The following is a 20,302-nucleotide window of genomic DNA, read 5'->3' on the forward strand; positions in this document are numbered from 1 at the left end:
CTTGCACATTCCTTTGATTGCCGAATAGCTATATTTAGCATCGGAAAGGGCTGTTATGTAGCCCTCCCAGTATGGTTCAATTTTCTTCGGCATCGTTGTAGGTAAATGGCACAACACTCTGCACACGCGTTCTCGGTACTGACGTGACTCAGCAAGCACCGTTTGGACGGACTGACGTTGATAACAGCGCCGCCAGCGGCTTTCAAAATCGTCACCAGAGATCCCGAACAACCTTCTGTATATATCTCGCTGAGAAACAGTTTATTTACACTGATATCTTATTCTAAGTCGAAAATTCGACATTGCACAAACCAAGATTTATGTAATAAGCTTTCAATACAACCTACGTGAACGTTTCAGTTGACAGCCGCACAATTCGAGATCTCACTTGAAACCTAAGTGAGCACAGCGCCTTTTAATCAAGGTGTCCCGGGTCCGATACCGGGTGGATGCACATAGAAGTTCGGATCCTAGTTTAGCTGTAGGTCCAGTAAGCCTTTCTGTGCATAGAGTGGACTTAAAAACTCGAACTCAAATCCTGTTGATGTGACAACTATTTAATGAATGCTCACACTATAGATCAAAATGTTAGGCGCGTCTAGTCGATGTTACCATGAAGGAATGGACTGTCCATTATACAGTAGGAGTTCACTATTGTTTTCGTTGTAAAACTTGATATGCTTTTCTTGCTCTTAGGGGAGAGTAACCTGCCTTGGCTCGACCTCTTACTTGTTTTCGTTACTTCCCCAGGCAAATAAGATGCATTAGACTTTAAAAACTAACAATACGGTTCAATCGAATTAATGACATTGCATGTTCTTTACCATGAATATTAGGGGGGAAACTCAGTTCTTATATCTTTGAATGATAGCCGAGACGTTCAGTTTAGAAATATATAACAAGACTATTTATAAAATATATACAAGGAATTACATAAGAAATAACCCCCACATAAAAAAATGACTTGATCCTCTTTAATTGAAACACTGATATATATACTCGTATATATATATATATATATATATATATATATATACGTATAAGAGAGGTTCGTACGCTGGCCTAGACCAGCAGTACTAGTTCAAAAATGTATCAAGCTTGTCATTTGCATACATAACATGTTTCTCTAATTCCCTTCCCTTGTTGTTTATAATGAAAATTGCCACGTAAAAAGAGACTATACTTGCTGAAATTACAACTAACTATGCGCTATTCTTGAAATTCTATAGTAAAAAAAAACTTAGGTGATTATTTTTCATTCTGTCACTGTCCCTTTAATTCCAGATTAAACAAGAACCGGACAACCTGACAGTGTCGAATCTACAATTTTAAACTAATGATTTCGCGCAACAAGGTACTTAGCTGTTCACCAACGGATAGAGTTATACTTGAAAATAAACGCGTCCCTTAATCCCCTCGGATACGACGTTTCTCTAAGAAAAATAACAATGTCCACCGAAAACTAAGCGTTGGCTTATCACCAAACGAATAATAAAATAAAAAAAGTAATTAAAAAATGTGTGGACTTATCTATGTATTTAGATGAAAGCAAATGGTTGATCCATGACCTCTAGCCATATGACTAGCCCAGCCACTCTACCGGCACCGAGAGAACCTTCCAAGGTCTCCCCTATTGCCTAAAAACTCGCAAGAAAATGCCAACCCCGTTGTTCAGTCGTGTCCCTTTATATAGGCGATTCAAAAACAAACCAGTAACCTGGAATTTTCCAACCTCACAGGCTCGAATTGAAGGTACAAGTATTTGAAACTAACCGCCTTCTGCAAGCTAGCTTTCACCGACACGTAGGCCTGCCCTACAACAGGTTACATTGCAAATTGCATAAAAAAGTATAACTGTCACTAAAATAAAAAAGTAATATTGAATATACACAAAAAGAAATAAAAAAAGGATCATGTAGTGATTCTATCATTACAAACTTAATGTCATTGGCCGATCTTTCTGTGCCACACTGACGTTACATTAACTGTAGATGCCTGTAGGAAGCGGTTTGCGAAGCCTACAGAAACAGCAATAAAACCAGAACACAGCCATTAAATAAATGTCACAACATCCTCCATAATATATGCTTTTTCAGTCCCTTCCAGAGCAAGAGAACCGTCCATTTGTCCTCCGTTGTTGTATGTATATATGATTTTGCCATTTCGTCGTGACTGGTCACAATGTAACGACCACTGTCAACAACCGGTGCGAGACCTTCAGTGGCAATTTCCTTCCTGGCAGCCAAGGCCTAGTTCGCCACACCGCTCGTCTTCGCAGGCACGCCTTTACTTTCACTCCGGCTGCCGTCGCTGGCGCTCCATGTTTCCACATCTTTACACTGCTAGCGGCTACTCTGTGTCATATGCTACCTTTGCATTCTAGCTCATGCGAGAGCAATAATGTTTTGCCAGTGCTTCGGTTCTTAACGCCTGCCACAGATATCCGAGTTGTTGACCCACTTCTTATATGCCAGCTCAAACTTCTTCCTGGACACAAGATAGCATAAGATACACATAGAGTTCATAAAGTCCATATCTGTATATTTTGTATTTTTGTTAATTGCATCGCTTTTCCGTCAATTTTGGCTAATCGCAACGATTAGGATGACTGATGACATGATTAAATTGATGAAAGGACACCCACAAAGAACACCCACGTTCAGATCGGTATTCGAACCCAAGATCCCTGATATCAATATTTTAAAATACTTTCTAAATAAAAAAAATGCATTATCCTTTATATAACTATAACATATGGATTGTAATTTTTAATTTCTTACCAGAATTTATGTGATTCTACCTCCAATTGCATAAAAATTCAATTTTCCATGTATATTGAATGGGATATCTACGATAAACAAACAAATAAAAGAGTAACGTAATAGTTAGGCACTTAAATGGAAGGAAAAATTGCCATATCGTACACTACTATATATACGTTTTCCTTACGTTTTTCACAATCAATTTCAATTTATTTTAGGCCATATTCGTATCTGTCTAATGAAAAGCATGCCTATTACGAATTGGCACAAAACAATGATGATGCCGAAGAGTACTATCAATTATGTCGTGGATATTACCATTTCACCAGCAAGTCTTCTTTTATGTTGTAATTGGTGTTACTCTTTCGAGTTGTACTGATTTTACAATTATTATTTGTCATTTACAGGCATGGCAGTATATTTGGTACTATTTATACTCAATTTTTATTAGTAAATTTTAATTTCATGCAGTCTATTTTGCTTGGTAGTCTCATAAAATTACAAATATTTATACACACGTGTCACATGTGTTTTCATGAAACTAACTACTTGAATCTTTTTACTTGCAGTTTCCCTTTCCTCCACAAGCGCTCATCGATCCCCGGTTACAGAGAACGACGAGACAGGACCAGCAGCAGCAGCTGCTAGCAGCCAGACAGCAGAGAACGCCTCAGCAGGAACAGTTTCGTCAGAGGCAATTCCAGGAGGAGTTGCAAAGGCAGTTCCAGCAGCAGCTACTTCAGAGGCAACAACTGCTGAAGCAGCTGGATTTGGACTTTCCGACATCCACCACCGGCAATGCTATTAGTTCAACTCCAAGAACAACGAACCAGTCACCTCCGGTCTTCGTGTCCAGCACAAGCGGTCTCCAACTCCTTCAGATCCCGATAAAGAATCTGCAAGCGGCAGGTTCAAATCTGTCTCCAAGTCAGCTTGTTACAAAACCTCCCTCATCCCCTTCAACGACGCCAGCAACCCTATTGGATCAGCTCACGCACGGCGTTGTTCCTCCTGGAGCGGACATCGAAGTGATCCGGCCTAGTGCGGACGGAGGGTTGGAGGTAAATCACCAAGGACTCCCGCCAAACTTACCCAAGCAGGTAACCTTCGTTATCCTAGAGGAGCAGCCGGATGGATCGTACAAGGTTCAAGGAGTCCGTGGAAGCAACAACGAACCACCACCTACCAATGAGGTGGACAATATAATCAAGAAACTCCAGGAAGGGAAGATCAAACTTCCTCCACCGTCTTCGACTAAACCACCCAGAGACACACCTCTGCAAAGATATTCAACAACCAATTCCATCACGCCTTCGGCGGCGAGCACAGTGCCGCATTCCCTATTCCCGTCAACAACTCCAAAACCAACCGTGTTCCCTACCCAGTACACCCCAACCAAATCGTCTGCGTTTTCTAATAATATACCTCCCTCGTTTTCTCCACCACAATTTATACGTCCGCAGTTTTCCACTGCTCGTCCTCCGACGCAATTCCCGCCTAGCACGAGACCCACACCTCCAACATTTTCCTCTCAGCCACCCAAAGCACAACCTTCACCAACGAACCTGTTTCAAGATCCGAACCCTTCACAAAAACCGCAGTTCCAGCAACCTCAGACGCCAACTCGTTCAACGCCGCAGAATACTTTCCTGAATCCACAATCGCAGCAAGAGTCACAGAGGAACCCACAGTTTCCAACTCAGAACTTCTTCCCTTCGTCAACTCCTAATCCCGTAACACAGACTCCACAGTTTCCTCAGCAAACGAACAATCCACAATTTGCATCCCCGTCCCCGCCGCAAATCCAGAACCAGTTTCTGCACCAACCCAATGCAAATCAAAACCTGTTTCCATCCCCATCGCCCCAGAGTCCCAATCGGTTCCCTCAATCGCCATCAGTTTCTCCAAGTCAAAACTTTCCAACAAATCTCCCCACCTCGCCTTCCTTCCCGCAGAACCACAGACCAGCCCCTCAATTCCCAACAGCCGGCGACAACACCCTAGGAAATCAGTTCCCCTTAACACCTACCCAAAATACAGAAACGCGCTTCCCATCTGCAAACCAAATCAACGGAAACCACTTCCCAACCTCTCCTAGTCAGGTGCAATCGAACCAGCAGTTAACCTCTCCATCCCAGAACAATGACAGATTCCCAACATCCGCGAACCAGATTGCAGGGAATCAGTTCCCGACGTCTCCAAGCCAACCTCAACAAAATCCATTCCAGTCGACGCAACCTCAACGACTTCCCAACCAAAGTCCAACATCTCCCGGACAGAACTTCGGAAACCATCTCCCGACAGGTCCGAACCAGACGCCACAATTTCCGAGCACGAATCAAAATCCATCGCCACAGCCTCAATTGGGTAACACTGGCAACCAGTTCCCCCCAAATCAATTTCCCACACCCACATCATCTTCAGCCGCTCCTCGTCGCCCCATATCGTCAATCCCCAAATACTCCCAACCAGATCCAACGTTCTCATCGCCGAATCAGAGAGACAGCACTGATTTCACGGGCCAAAGAGAACAAGGCTCTCCTTCCAGGGCACCCACCACAAAAGCATTCCCACAGTTCCAAAGGCCGCGGCCAACGTTTTCCGCCCAAGATGGCTTTGCAAATAAACCAACAACTCCCGTTGAAGACAAAAACTCTCTCACTTCTATCCTGAGGAGTGAGGGTCTCAACTCCATGGCCAAATACTTAGAACAGTCTGGACTCGATAAAATACTCAACGATACTGGTAAGTCTACTCTACATGCTCCTTACACTATGCATAGGTATAATACATGAACGACGATTACAGACTGCAAAGTACTTGAGAGCATAGGTTTTAAAATTCTATTAATACATATGTATTCGTACGTGCCTTTCGTAGCATCGTACAGTGAAAGGTGAAGAACTACATTTCGATTCCAACCGTGAACAAAATAGATCTGTGCATAAAAATCGAATGCCTTTCTATTGACAAATTCTCAACCTACGTTCTCACATTGCTATTGGTTTCTCATTTGACTATTCTCATATTCCTTACTTTATCTCAATTTCTTGGTGTGTCATTGCTTCATGCAGTCTTTGATAATTTTTTTAGGTACCTCAAAAAGTAATTTGGTGCTCAATGAAAAATCTTTCAAAAGTCACATTTTATTATCATTGTACCTCACAGAAAAACGTTCACTGTATATTTTCTTCTTTTGCTTCAAGTTTTCTCTTAAGGAAATCAAATTGAGTTTGATCGCCTTTGCTTTTTGAAACGAAAATTTGTCATTGTACAGTCATGGACACTTCTGGGTTGTAACAATCCCATTGAAAGTTAATGGGAATGTTACAACCCAGAAGTGTCCATGACTGTATCTGAACTGACATCAAAGACTATTAGATTTCAAGGTGAGAAAACTGTTTTAGATCCAACTTTTCAGTTCTTGACAGTTCTGTTGTTTGTTATCTTCCTGCCAGGTCCATACACTGTCTTCGCGCCAACAGATGAAGCTTTTGAGCAGCTGATGAAGATGCTGGGAGGGGCTGAAAGAGCAAATCAAAAATTTCGAGCAAATCCAAGGCTCCTGAGTGGGGTGAGTACATTCTCAGGATATGATGCATTGAAATAAAATTTTCCAATTCAAGTGTAATAAACCTTGTAAACTTATTGCAAGGAAATGGGTACTGTAAAGTTAATGCAGGAAATTTTTTGAAAGATCCATAGTATTTATGTGCGGATTTTACATGGAAAACCGGGTCATTTCCATTCATTAAGATCTCAAAGAACTCTTTACTGCTTTAGTATGTCTTGTTTTCCACACCACATTATCAATACGAATTAAGAGCCAGATACGCTTTCTCACTCTTGCATCTCTCTTTCCACATGAAGATGACCACACGAAGTTCAACGACCAATATCTAGAATTTGCAAATCTTGAGTCATCTGCCTGAATGCACTACACGGTGCCATGTACGAAAACGTTTACCGCCATATGGGCTATCTGCAGACCTGTTTGTACAGAAATTAGAATTTATTTACTGTTTTTGCAGAAACGATCCTTACAAATGTAAATATGAGTAGAAATACTGTGCACTCGAGGAGAGAAATGCAATTTGAGGAAACGACAGGCTAGCGAGTAAAATAAAACGTGACTAATTCGATAAGAATAGAATAACTACAGCCATGTCTTTTTTTAAAATTTTACGGGAGAAAGAACGCTATTTGGAGCATATACTGTATTTATGCATCTGTTGAGGTATATTTCCGATATGCTTCTCATTAGCTGCAAATATTTCTAGTAAGTTAGCAAGTAGGTTTACTGGTGTCTACCTTGTTTACATAACAGTTCCATGTATTCATTCACTTCGCAGGCGACACTATTTCATCTCTCAAGGTATATACTACACTTGAAATAGGAAATCGCATGTCTTCCTTGCTCATAACGAAATGTATGTGCATTACCAATTAACAGAAAGCATTCATAAAATAGAGTACTTGATAGGTTAAGCGATATTACCCAAGGTAACTATGTTTGGTTCGAAGTATTTTAGGTTCAAGGTGGCCGATCAATGGTGAAAATACACCAGTTTTCGGCCTGTTAACTAGAGCTCTATGGTTCAAAATCACAAGTAGTCGTCGACTATGAGTCATACACATGCCAACAACATATATATGTGTGTATATGTACAATATATTCACCAACACCACCTCCGACTGCAAAAGTGGAGATTCTACCATTGTACAGCGTGTCCATAAATATACTGTCATACTTTAAAGTGGTATTACGTCGCTTTGGATAATCGTATTTAAATGAAATTAGTGACATTTGAAAGAAAAACTCAAATATTTTATTTTACAACTCATAGACATTGAAAGTGGCCCCCACGAGTGGCCCTGCAGACATCAAGGCGATATTCCCATTCATGCCACAGACGCTCCAACATATCCACAGGGATGGACTGGATTACAGAAGTGATGCGAATTTGCAGTTCTTGCAGGTTTTGAGGCAATGGGGGTACATAGACACAATCTTTTATCTAACCATATAAAAGAAAGTCGCAGACCGACAAGTCAGGTGACCTCGGCGGCCAATTGTACTAGAAGACATTGTCATCATTTCCGGCACGTCCAATCTATCTTCCTGGAAGCCGCTCATTCAGATGTTTCCGAACATGTAAATGCCAGTGAGGAGGTGCTCCATCTTGTTGAAAAATAAATTAATTGCCTTCATTTTCTTCCAATTGTGAAAATAACCATTCAGTGAGCATGTCAAGATAAGCTGGACCTTTCACAGTGGCCTCTCGAAAGAAAAATGGGCCATAGACTTGACGTTTCGATACAGCACAAAAGACATTCACTTTAGGGGAGTCTCTTTCAACTTCCAAAATTGCATGTGGATTCTCACTCCCCCAAATCCTTACATTATGTCTGTTCACTTTTCCACCAACGTGGAATGTTGCCTCATCACTGAAAATTATTTTTCCTGACAAATTTACGTTATCCTCCATTAGTAACATAAAATGTTCAGAGAAATCTAACCATTTTACAGAGTCATCAGGTTTCAACTTGTGCACTAATTGCAGTTTGTAGGGGTGAAACTTTAGTCGCGTACGTAGGATCTTAGATACGGTAGATTTAGGGATGTTCAACTGCTGACTAGCTCTACGTACAGACTTCTTAGGACTACGAACAAATGCCTCCCGCACTTGTTCCACAATTCCCGCATTCCCCCTGAATGGCCTTTCCTTTGATGACATATGCAGCCACGATCCACAAAATCCTGGTACCACTTCAAAATTGACGTGTGTGAAGGAGCCTGATTTTGAAACCTTCGCCTATAAGCACGCTGAACCTTCACCAAACTCTGCGTGGAATGATAAAACACACCAACACGTTCACCAAACTCTGCGTGTAATGATATTCCAAAACACACCAACTACGTTCTTAAATCTTCTGTAATAACAACACAATTTTAAAGGAAAACATTCACATGTAACCTGCCTGCCTGCTAAATATCCAACAATGAACCCGCATCGTCCATTATTGTCAGGAGTGAATTTATTTCAGTTTCTATGTTTGATCTCGTCATTGTTGTCCATTGCTGATATTAGTATCCATTGTTGACATGCACTAAAATATTTGAGTTTTTCTTTCAAATGTCACCAATTTAATTTAAATACGATTATCCAAAGCGACGTAATACCACTTTAAAGTATGACAGTATATTTATGGACACGGTGTACATCTATCTGAACACGCATAGTTTTCAACCTGTAGCCGAAAGCTGATGTGCAAAAACCAACGTAAAATAACTGAGGAAAGTTGATGTGCTATTTTGTGTACGGTCTGAAACCCTAGATGACGTACGGGAACCAAAAGAGAATGGAGAAAGAAAGTTGCAAAGACAACAGAAAAAAACTGTAAACACAAATTCTTCTTCTCTTTGGTCATCCGTGTTAAGGGTTACCCAAGCTGGAGAACGTGATCTGGAAAGCTAACCAAAGAGAACACATTGTTCGCACACCGAATACGATCTGGCTCCAGTGATGCCTTCTGTGGTCAATGCATATAAAAATGCACTTACCACAAGCCGAGCCAATCAAGCGTAATGGCCTTGGCCATAAAGAGTTTCGAGCCAGCAGCACGAGTCGAGAAAGAAAGGTCGATACATTGGACGATGTTCTAGTTGCCTCTTTTCCACACTATTAGCGCTGCATGTATACACGATTGAGGCTATCCCTGATGTCAATAGTTTGTTTGTTACTTTCTCGTCTAGGAATGGAGAAGCATTGGGACCGACACTCAACAAGTGCAGGATGTTATTAACCTAAAAGCACGTATGCCACTCCAAGAATTACTCAATGTGCAGTTCAGTGCAGGGTAAACAAGCCAGGCATGTGTATGACTGAGTTCTAATCTTGTGTACATGGACCGAACCGAATGTCTGTATAGTCTAGATAGGCTATATTTTGTTTCCCCCACATCGAAGCCTATTTTCTATTACAGATAGACAACCGCGAAAGTCAACCACACGAATATTCACTTAAAACAAGCAAACAAGAAGCTAGACAAATAAATGCTGTTTTAGACCAAAAATGAATCTTCATTACATTTAGGAGTATATTAAATATCTCTCATCTATTTTTTTCTGCCAGCGTCTTTGATCTGAATGCCTTAGAATAAACTCTAAACAAAGTTTTCAGAAATTCGAACATCGTATGGATGTTTTAGGAAAATAGAAAACAGGAAAAAGGCCCTTCGACATCTAAGGTCGTCGCTATGGAATATGGCCTAGGTCTAAATTTTGCCCTCACACAATAGTAAGGTTCGTAAAGTATAACTGTCAATGGTGTTTGGACGAGAAGCGGGGGTCCAAGGGGCAGGGGGGGAGTTGTGTGGGTCATAATATCCATCCCGCTTTTGGCCCAGTATTCCTAAAAAAAAAACGTCAAAGGCAGGAAAATGTGGCAAAATGAGGACCGACTACTAAAGAAAATACAGGTCTCTTCCACTGTCTGTGAGGAATCTTTTAGTATATTCTTACTTTTTTAATATATTGTGTTTGTCTTGTGCAGATCCTTTTGCAACCTTGCACTTTTAATTTTCCCAATGGGCTTTTTACACCTCTTGTTTTAAATTTTTAAGTAAGAATTTTACATAAGGGGATATTTCCCTGTATACACTGAAGGGTGCAAAATAGCCTAACGTGCCGAAGTACCCAAAAATGTTTCAATCATTCAATCGAAAATCCTGGTCCCGCCACTGGGTGTAAATTCTGTTTTAAGATAGTTGAACGGTACATTCAGAGCCAAAATAATCATACATTTGGGTTCTATGAGAAATTTTGGTGGATGTTTGGGAAAATTTTGAGGATCTTAAGGGGGGGGGGGGTGTTGACAAATCACTGACAACAAGTGCGCTACTACATAAATAAAAAAGGGGGAGAAGGTGAATATGACACTAAAAGTCCCAAGGTCTCCAAAGTACAGATTAAAAGATAATGCCAATTTGGCTCGAAAGAATGTGGCAAGAAAATTAAAAGTGTTCCATAAGGAGGCACGTGGAAAGACTCAGTTTCTAAGGCAATGAACTGTGAGTATGAGAATTCTGAGTAACTAGCGGCTTAACAAGCGTCTAATTCACCATTTCCACGTAACTGTTTCCCCAATTAACAACTTTTCCAGGTTAATTACTGCCATTAGCAACGCCTTAACAATCTTCACTAAAACATCTTTCCTTCTGTAATTAAGCGTTTGTCAACAACGGTGGATCTGACTCATTCTTTCTGTATCTTTCTTGGAAGGAGCCAGACATTTGCTTCGTGGTTTAAAAAGCAATAAAAACAAATCAGTAATGTAATGTCTGTAAATGAAGTATCCAACTGCAAATATTAAATATTCTCAACACAAAATAGTTCGAAAGAGATAATTCACTTTTTTTAGCAGTTACTTAGCATATCGAATTCTTTCCGGAAAAGGTAGGCAGAAATCATTGATTATTTTTAATCATTGATTAAAATAAGCTACGAAGTTAAAGATATTTTTCTGGTTTGAAACCTAAATAAGACACGGATTATCGTTTGTGTAGTTCATCTTCATGAGACTTCATCATCCATCCTCATTGTAGCAATTAACTTTAAAAGTAGACACACTATGAAAATAAGCAGTACAACTATTTCCTGGGAAGGTTAAACATAGACTATTATTTACAGCACTATCAATTTGACCCCAAAATCAGTTTTAAACAATGGACCTAAAAACTTATGAATAAACATATTTGTCGGGTAGGTTAGGTTACACTATTATATACCGTAATAACACCTATGAATTATAATAAAATAATCAACGTATGCACTGCATCGTGCGATGGAAACACATGGGGGGTGAGAGCGCACACATTCTCGATCCAGGCCTTAGTGGAGATGTGATCAACACCACGCTCCTGCGATCCCCAGGTACCTATTGATTAAAGGGTAGTTGAACCCCGTGACTATTTTATACAGGGAGATTGTCATAAAAATTCGCACCTGAAATCATATATTTCTGGCTCCCGTGCGGCAGTTAGGCTTCTACCGACTGGACAATCATGGACGCCTGATGTAAGAATATTTGAATCAACATAAACCTCGGCGCAAGTCAAGGGGAAAAAATAGTTACTCGAAGGAAACTTGTTTGGAAACCTGATGGTATGGGTTCCATAGGAAAGCTAAGATGCAGGATGGAGGCAAAGAATAATGTTTGAGTTGGTTAAAACGGGAATTAGCTATATGACGAAAATTGGAGTGGTTTCGCTCAGTAAAGATATGAACGCTTGATTGTTTTGTTGTTAAATAGACTTCATGCTCAGATAGTCTAATCGGGACTGGGCCTAAGTTTAACGTGGGATACGAACTACTGTACAATGTCCTTCCACCAGAGAACAAACCAGGAACAACTTGATTACAAGGTGACATCATCGACTCGGTGGCCGAGCGTGTTAAGTGGTAGACTCGCAATCTCGCCACCTAAGTTTGCGGATTCAAATTCTTTCATCTTCATCGTCGTCACAACTAGCCAAAAGTAGAAGAAAAGCGACGCTAAATAACAAATACAATTACAATACAAAGTGACAGTTACGGCAATGAACCTTCGAATTTAGGGATGCCGAGTTTGTAAGGTAATGATTGATTGATTTGGTTTATTTTACTTCGCTTTTTTTGCCATTTATGGCTAATTGCGAAGATGACGATTGTATGATGAAGGAACACTCACAAAGATCACCAATGTCCGGGACGGGATTAGAAACCGAGACCCTAGGCGTAGTTGCGCTCTGTGCTAACCACTCCACTACGGAGGTCGGCTTGTAAGCTAATGCGGTAAGCCGATTAATACTCATTAATTCACAGAAGCAGCGTCTACTAGATGCTCAGTGTGTTTTCTTATGTATTTGAGCGGTACAATCAAAACACAAACCTGGCTAAAGATCCTACCACTGATACTAATTACTTTTTTCCCTCCTCCTTTTCGTATCGTCGGTTCACCATCTACGAAGCGCCACCTACAGATAACACGAGTTGCAAGCGTCACGTTCTGAAAACTGTTGGAAAGCAACCGTCGCTGCTTTAAAAAAACAGAAAGAAGAAAAACAACACAAGGTACTCCGCGATTTACAGATTCAAGAAAGGTGGTGAAAGGAAATAAAAAACTGTCCAAAAAAATGGTCCGAATCATGTTGCCGTAGCTTACCAGTTTGTGCCGTCATGACGTAAGATTTTTTTCTTGTTATTGTGTTCTGTTAGGAAAACAATTTTCTGTTATTCCCATTGCACTGTGTTGACTGAAACTTAGAAATTACGTTCTTAGTGATTCTGCAATAGTATTGTACAGTAGTATACACTCGAAAGGTTACTAAAATTGTATCAACTGCCCTGTTCAAATTGTTTTTCTAATATGCAAGAGGAATTGATGTCATCAGCAGCTTATAAGATTCTAATATACAAGAAACTAGGCTTGATATTCGACCAACATATTAAGAAATTCAAAATCGAGACGGTTACATCAGATATTTTGCAAATTCGTTCCAGACTCAGGTTAAAGGCCCATTCGACTATTTGCTGTTGTCTCATTTAATACAGCGCCTCACAAACAAAGGAAGATTATTGGTTGCCTAAATCATGTGCGTACAACTAATGAATCACAACCATCTATACAGAATTAAAACTTTGGGGCGGGGGTGATTTCCGTTATAGCTACGTATATCGCAAAGATACTAATATTATTTATTACAATTAACCATAGGTTACATTTCTTTAGAAATATTTTGAATGTGAACATTTTTATACACTATGTTAATTCTATTGCCCGTGACAATATTAATTTTAATTCAACATTATGCTTCAGTTAGACTTTCATTTTTAAACTGTACAAATTATTTATTGTGCCTTTTTACTTAAGGTTAATTATTGCATTGACATGAGTTTTGAGTTTGTTTTTAAGTCCACTTTATGTACACTCGCCTCAATTAGTATTCCGGCAGTTTGTTTCTTTATACAGCATATTTGCAGAAGATACAATTCAAAATACAAGTGTATCAATATACGCTGTATAAAACACAACTTATTACTAATTTCGTTGACCCTGTACAGAAATGCTAATCGGGACAACCTACAGTATAAAGGGGGAGTACGAACCACTATGTGCCTCCACCGGGAACTGATATGTTGACGTACATGCCCGTATTTAATTAATTGCATAATAAAATTATAAGAAATGGTTGGTATTCACAATAAAACAAATGCTACTTCAAACAACATGCAATTTTATGAATTAGATAACATTACTACAATTGAAGAACTCGGGGAATTATACCCCGAATCTGGAATCTGAGAGAGTAAATATAAATTTAGAAGCAAACTTGTTACAAATTAGGTCCTTTGCAAAAATGTACTCAGGGTCTACAGAAAATAGGGAATAAATCGCTATGGAAGGTAAGGACGTTTGGGGGGGCAGGGGGTAAGGACCCTCCCCCCACGAAATACATACCAATTACATTAATTAAATATTGAAAATATACGTTGTTTAACATTTTTCATACAATCGAATGATACTTATTTCCACTGAAGTTATTTGAAGGTGTAAATATTTAGTTTTTATAATTGCTTTATTTAACACTAATTTGTGTGTGTCTGTCTAAAGCTAACGTAGTATAACAACTCCTTTGTTGCGTAATTATTTTATTGGGAGACTCGAGACAAAATTATTCTACCCGACTGGCAAGGACATATTTAAAAGCGAGGCCCAAAGGTCCGGATCCCCTCCCCTCCAAGCCTTACCAAATACTAAAATTAGATCATGAAAATATACTTGTTTAGTATTTGCTGTATAGTTGAGGTTATTTATTTCCACAGAATTTTAAATGACGGCACCAAGGATATTAATCTGAAACTTTAATTTTCGTTAAATGGATCTAAAATTCGTTTTTGTCATTTAATAAATATTACTTTTTTTATCTATTTGGAACTGATATGTTTGTCAGGACAGTTGCTTTCATGCAAAATTTAAGCGATCTTAACTATAAGTACGCTAGATAATGAATACATGCTTTTATATACGTATATATTTTTATACCGTATTTTTACCTATTCATAAATAATAGCAATACGATATTAATTTTTGTATTTTAATTATTATTATTCTAATTTAATATAATTATACGAATTATTGTAATTTAAATGTTAATACTATTATAATTATTATTTCTGAGACACTTGGTTTGGAATCCCCCCCGAAATAAATTTCTAAATAAGTGCCTAATGGAAAGTATACATTTTCAAAATTCTTTCAAAAAATTGTGATGTTCAACTCTGCGGTCTTGCTCTTTTGATAATATAATACAAAATATTTACCTACTCAATGGGGAGGGCTCCTCGATGGCATAGTGGTAAGTCGTCGTCTTGTAATCAAGGTGTCCCGGATTCGATACCCGGCGGAGGCACATGGCACAGTGGTTCGGATCCCACATTACACAGTAGGTCCAGTCCCGGTTAGTATTTCTGTGCATAAAGTGGACTTAAAACAATCAATGGGGAATGGGGGTTTGGACCTTTGAACTATCTCCTTAGATACGAGCATGTGATGGTTTTAAATATGGGAGAGTGAAGCACTGCAATGGAGTTCACAGACACGGCACTGCTTCCCCTTGGGACAGGTCGGCTGCCTGCCTTATCTCCACAATCGTGTCAAGGTCGCTCCTTCTTGCAAACTGGACCGCGACACGCAGAACAACTACATCTGCATCTCATCTCGCGAGAAAATCTGAACAAACTTTAAGATCCCACGATTCTCCTCCAGTTGTTATAACGGGCTATAAAGGTTACGGGTTTGTGGGATCGCTCATATATGTGTAACAAATGGCTGCACATCGTAAAATTATGCATACAAGATCTACAATCAGTATTCCCACAGAAATCAATGGTAAGTAGATATTGTGTCAGTTGGTTTACGTTGGCCATTGCAAAGGATATTTCCAACAGCAAATTGACAGCAGAATAAAAATTCAAACTAAGGGCTTCTGGTGTTAACATTAAACCGAGATTTGTTTAACACTGCATCTTTTTTACAACCAACTATGCAAATAGGAAATTGACTTCCCTATCTTTCATTTTCCACTTCTTCAAAAATGGAAATATGTCTTCGGGACTACTGAGTAAGGATGTCCTTTGAGTTCTGGATACCATATTTTCATATTTGTTGTGTATCGAAAAGTAACGATATACCAAAAAACGGTATTATCAACATACTGAAATGTCCACTATAATGAATATATCAAAGTACTATACATCAATGCAGGCACGTAACCAGGGGGAGGCCCCCACCGCCGAAATTCTAACATATTTGTTAAGGTTTTTATTAAATCATTCAAATGCTGACCAAGGCAAAATTTATTGTAAAAAAAATATATACTCTAAAAACGTAACGTCTCCACCCTCTAACAGACAAAGATCCACAATAAATTGATGTAAAGATCCAACCATCATCTTCGCAGTACAGGGTCCGTACACAAAAGAAGTGGTGCCTTCATGTTGTTCTGTGTATGGACCCTGTACTGCGAGTGTATAGCGCAACAAATATTTCAACCTAGGCCGCTAGAGAGCCTTATTTAGCAACTGAATGTGTTCCTATATTATGGTGGAGGTAATGTTACCGTCTCGTCTTGCAGTTGCTCCTGCATCATGTGATTCCCGGAGCCTTTCCCATAGGGACCCTACAGAACGAGATGACTGGAGTGAGTCTTGCTGGGACCCAGCTTCGAGTCAACCTCTACGAGAGAGAGGAACAACCATGGAAAGACGTAAGTACAAAATATTAACCACTTTGTCATGGCACTAAGTAGTGTAGTATTTGAAAAATATCCAGAGCGGAGTGAAGGGGACTTCCAGTACCTTCTCTCGAAGCATCACATGTCCATCCTCCAAACGCCAAAACTTAGAAACCTGAGGAAGAATGCAGGAACAGAAGGAAAAGATTGCCCCTCGTCCTCCTCGAAGTACTCCCCAGCCTCAGCTGTGATAAACTCAGGTCAATTCTGGACAGGACTGGTTTGATTCGATTTGAGTTAAGCGTCGCTTCTCCTGTCTTGTATTTGTATTTCTTACGTCGCTTTTCTGCCACTTTTGGACTGATCGTGACGAAGAGGATGAGACACGATTCGATGAAACTGATGAAAGGACACTCATACATGCAGAGACCGGGGCTCGAACCCGGGAACTTCGAAGTCTACCACTTCACACGTTTGGCCATCGAGCCTACAATTTCCTGTCTTGCACTCAAAACTTTTGTAAGGATTGTTCACAATGTAAGCAACGTCCACCATATTTTCATTCTCTCTCCATAGCTCGTGGTGACAATTCTGCTGACCAAGAATGTTTTTCAGTTTGCACAAAAAAAAAATCGCAGAAATTGCCTTCGTATAGGTGTGGGAACCAGCACTTTCCATTTCCCAGACAATGCAGTTTTCACTCTCACACCGCATGTTGACATTCTCTTTTGCTTTATGAAGTCTTGAGGAAAAGAATTTTCCCCCCTCTTTCGGTTCGGAATCATCCATAGCCGCATCGCGCTATTGTGCTACGATTTGGGGATTTATAAAGAACCACTAAGTGGGACAGGCAACACTGTACACAACGAGGAAGAACTGCAAAATTAAATCCATTCTTCACACTAAAAAGAAATCCATTACACTGCAGCGTGATAAAACCACACAGACAATTCTAGGCTCCCTTCTTTTCTTCCATTTTTTCCTGCAATCTTTGACGTAAAGGAAAGAAGCGTGCGGTAAGAAGACAAGACTTACTTCATATTCATTTTTTTCTTCATTCGAACTGGTGCTAACTGAGAAAGCGTGAAAAATTATGAATCATTCCGCACTTTCGTTCGGTTCTTCGTGCAGGCCAGTGAACAGCATTAGAATCTATGCACGCCAGTATTGTTTGAACTCAAATCTTCAGTGAAAGAAAATGAATTGCGGACGGGTGTAATCTGTCAAGCAGATATTGTTAAAAAGCTCTTCGAATGTCTTTTTTTAAACAGTTCTCCTGCTGTTTCATTAATGTAACAGGAAGAGGGCTATGAATTAAAGTACCAGTAGAAAGTTTGGAATCTCTGTCATGAATAAAATATTTAAAAGCAGCTGAAGTTGCTGGCGAAAGTTGTCTTTCAGTGGTGTACATAGTCTTTCTTTCGAGCGAAGAAAAGATCTACGTAAATGATTTACAGTAGCCTGCCTATCTGTAGTTTTCTCTCTCTGTGTGTTATTTAAACCTTGTAAAACATGGTTGGATCAAGGGAGTTTTCAGACCGAAGTGACAAGTAATAGGCAATATTTTTGTCACTTGGAAACGAACCTTCAGAAAATAATGCAATCAAATAAGAAATAGGTGCGATAGGTTCAATCACGTGGCTAGGTTGATCAATTTGGGGGCTGAAATGTAAGAATGAACATTTTTTTTTTTTACCGTAGAGGTCTATATCTCTCTCTAGATATATAGAGATACAGCTTTGTTGGTAAGGAAGATTATTTTCTCCTATAACCCACAACAATGTCAATTTTCTCGATTTGGTACAAACGACTGCAAAATTCGACCGTTTTACAGGAACATCTGAGACGGATATAGACTCGTGAAATTCATGACCATTGTTTGAGGAGTCAAATTCATTAACTTAATGTTGTCGAGAGCAACAAAAGAAATTCTAGACAAACTTAAGAAATCCATGTATTATTATCTGTAATAATAGATTGCAGTCCTGATTTCGGCCACTAAAAACAAATGTCATTCGTTCTTAGATTTGTAATTTGTCTGAAGATAAATGTTGCGACTTCAGACTGTCGTGCATTCTTCACCGCGAATAGTATTTAAAGAAAAATATACGTCGATTTATTGAAGTTAAACATAAAAAGACTGTATGTTGCACATGAAATCAAACAAAGTTACGAACAGAGACTGTCTCTGCTATCTCGCCCGACGCTTCTAATTTTTGTTGTTGTTGCTTGCTACATTAAAGGCCAAGATAACAATGGTTTATTCTACATAAAATAACATTTTCACAATTGACACGACGGAACAATAACTGAGAAGTATAGAGGAAATTCTTGGATGTTTGTGCATCCACTGAAAAATATATTTCCTATAGTCTCTTGGCGGCCTTGGGTGGACTGGTTTCAGATTGAAATAAGTACATGAATCAGGAGTATGACAACTGCCCGAATATGTAAATGTACGTAATGGCGTTCAAGCTAGGGATATCATGTGCATGGTTTACACCAGATCGAATTCGACGCCTTTTATTGCAAGGCGACCGCGTTGACCACCACTATCGGGGAGGCCCGAGTCTTTTTTAGCATCTAATTGTGCACTTGAAGAATGACGACGTGGGATAACAAATTTTATACACATTTTTGATCGGATCTCTTAAAAATAAACTCAGTTGTGTGTGTAAAACTGAATATTTGATGGCACTGAATAAAACAGAGATGCCACGTACTCAAATGGTTAGCGCTCTATCTTTGGTGCGAGAGGTCCCAGGTTCGACACCTGGAGGAAGCTCCTAAATTTCTGTGGCGACTCAGCATCTTCAGGGTAATTGGGGAACTATCAGAGTAGCCACTCTAAGACCATGATAAAATTCAAGCATAATTCCCGGTTTTCAAGGCGAACTTTCCAAGAATTCAAGGATAAAAGCAGGTGTTTTCTCAATTTGAACTTTACGTATTACCACCTTTCACCACCAGCACACAAGCGGCTCTGGAGCTCACCCAACGCCAAATCAATGGGTACTGGGGGGAGTAAAGGTGGCCGGAGCGTGATGCTGATCACATCACCTTCAAAATGGCCGAGATCGAGAATGTGTGGAGCTCTAACCCCACATCCCCTACATGTGCCTCATGGTACGGTGCATATGCACGGGAAACTTTAGCATTTTTTGCCACCACCCCACCAACACACATAAATATATTAACAATATAAAGGGTGTGCGAGATTCCAATGTATCTAAAAATTCTAATTCAATTAACGTACAATTTAAAATATTTAATTGAAGGTGCAGAGTTTACATTTGCCGTACTCATTTCACATACTCAGGCTCAAAATGCATCTACAAACACAAGTCACAAATGCTACGAGATATACTAATCTACGAAAAACTGTTAAATGTATAAGACTTTCAAACTCAAATTTAACTAATCAACTTCAAGATATCTTATCTTACAATAATCTTCCGTCTGTCTGATTAATTGTTATGGAAAGGACACTAACAAAGTAAACGGATTGAGATATAATTATGTTTTATTTTCCACGCAGCTTTCATTTCCTTCAACGATACAAATAGAGAGCGCTAAACTGTTAAAAACTTGCCTCAGGGCATTTATAAATATGTGTAAATTCAATGGGATTTGGATTAATAAAAGTTGCCATTTTTCACGTCTACGGAGAAAAATTCATGCAGAATTCCCTGATAATTCCCGGTGAGTAGCCACTCTGGCTATTTGAAAGCAATTAGGTACCGAAACACGGTCTCGAATCTAGA

The 20,302-nt window shown here is 39.5% G+C and overlaps 1 protein-coding gene across 1 annotated transcript in view; it reads left to right on the forward strand.

Moving 5' to 3' along the window:
* The window catches only part of LOC146001902 (uncharacterized), a 95,643-nt gene that overhangs the window by 66,261 nt on the left and 9,080 nt on the right, over positions 1–20,302 (forward strand). The window contains exons 2-4 of the mRNA XM_083139626.1: positions 3,332–5,507; positions 6,221–6,336; positions 16,440–16,571. Of these exons, the coding sequence (XP_082995752.1) occupies positions 3,332–5,507; positions 6,221–6,336; positions 16,440–16,571 (2,424 nt within the window). The remainder of the gene's footprint in view (positions 1–3,331; positions 5,508–6,220; positions 6,337–16,439; positions 16,572–20,302) is intronic.

The sequence above is a fragment of the Lepisma saccharinum genome, chromosome 1 (genome assembly GCF_977018435.1).
Source record: "Lepisma saccharinum chromosome 1, izLepSacc3.1, whole genome shotgun sequence".
NCBI classification, from domain to species: Eukaryota; Metazoa; Arthropoda; class Insecta; order Zygentoma; family Lepismatidae; genus Lepisma; species Lepisma saccharinum.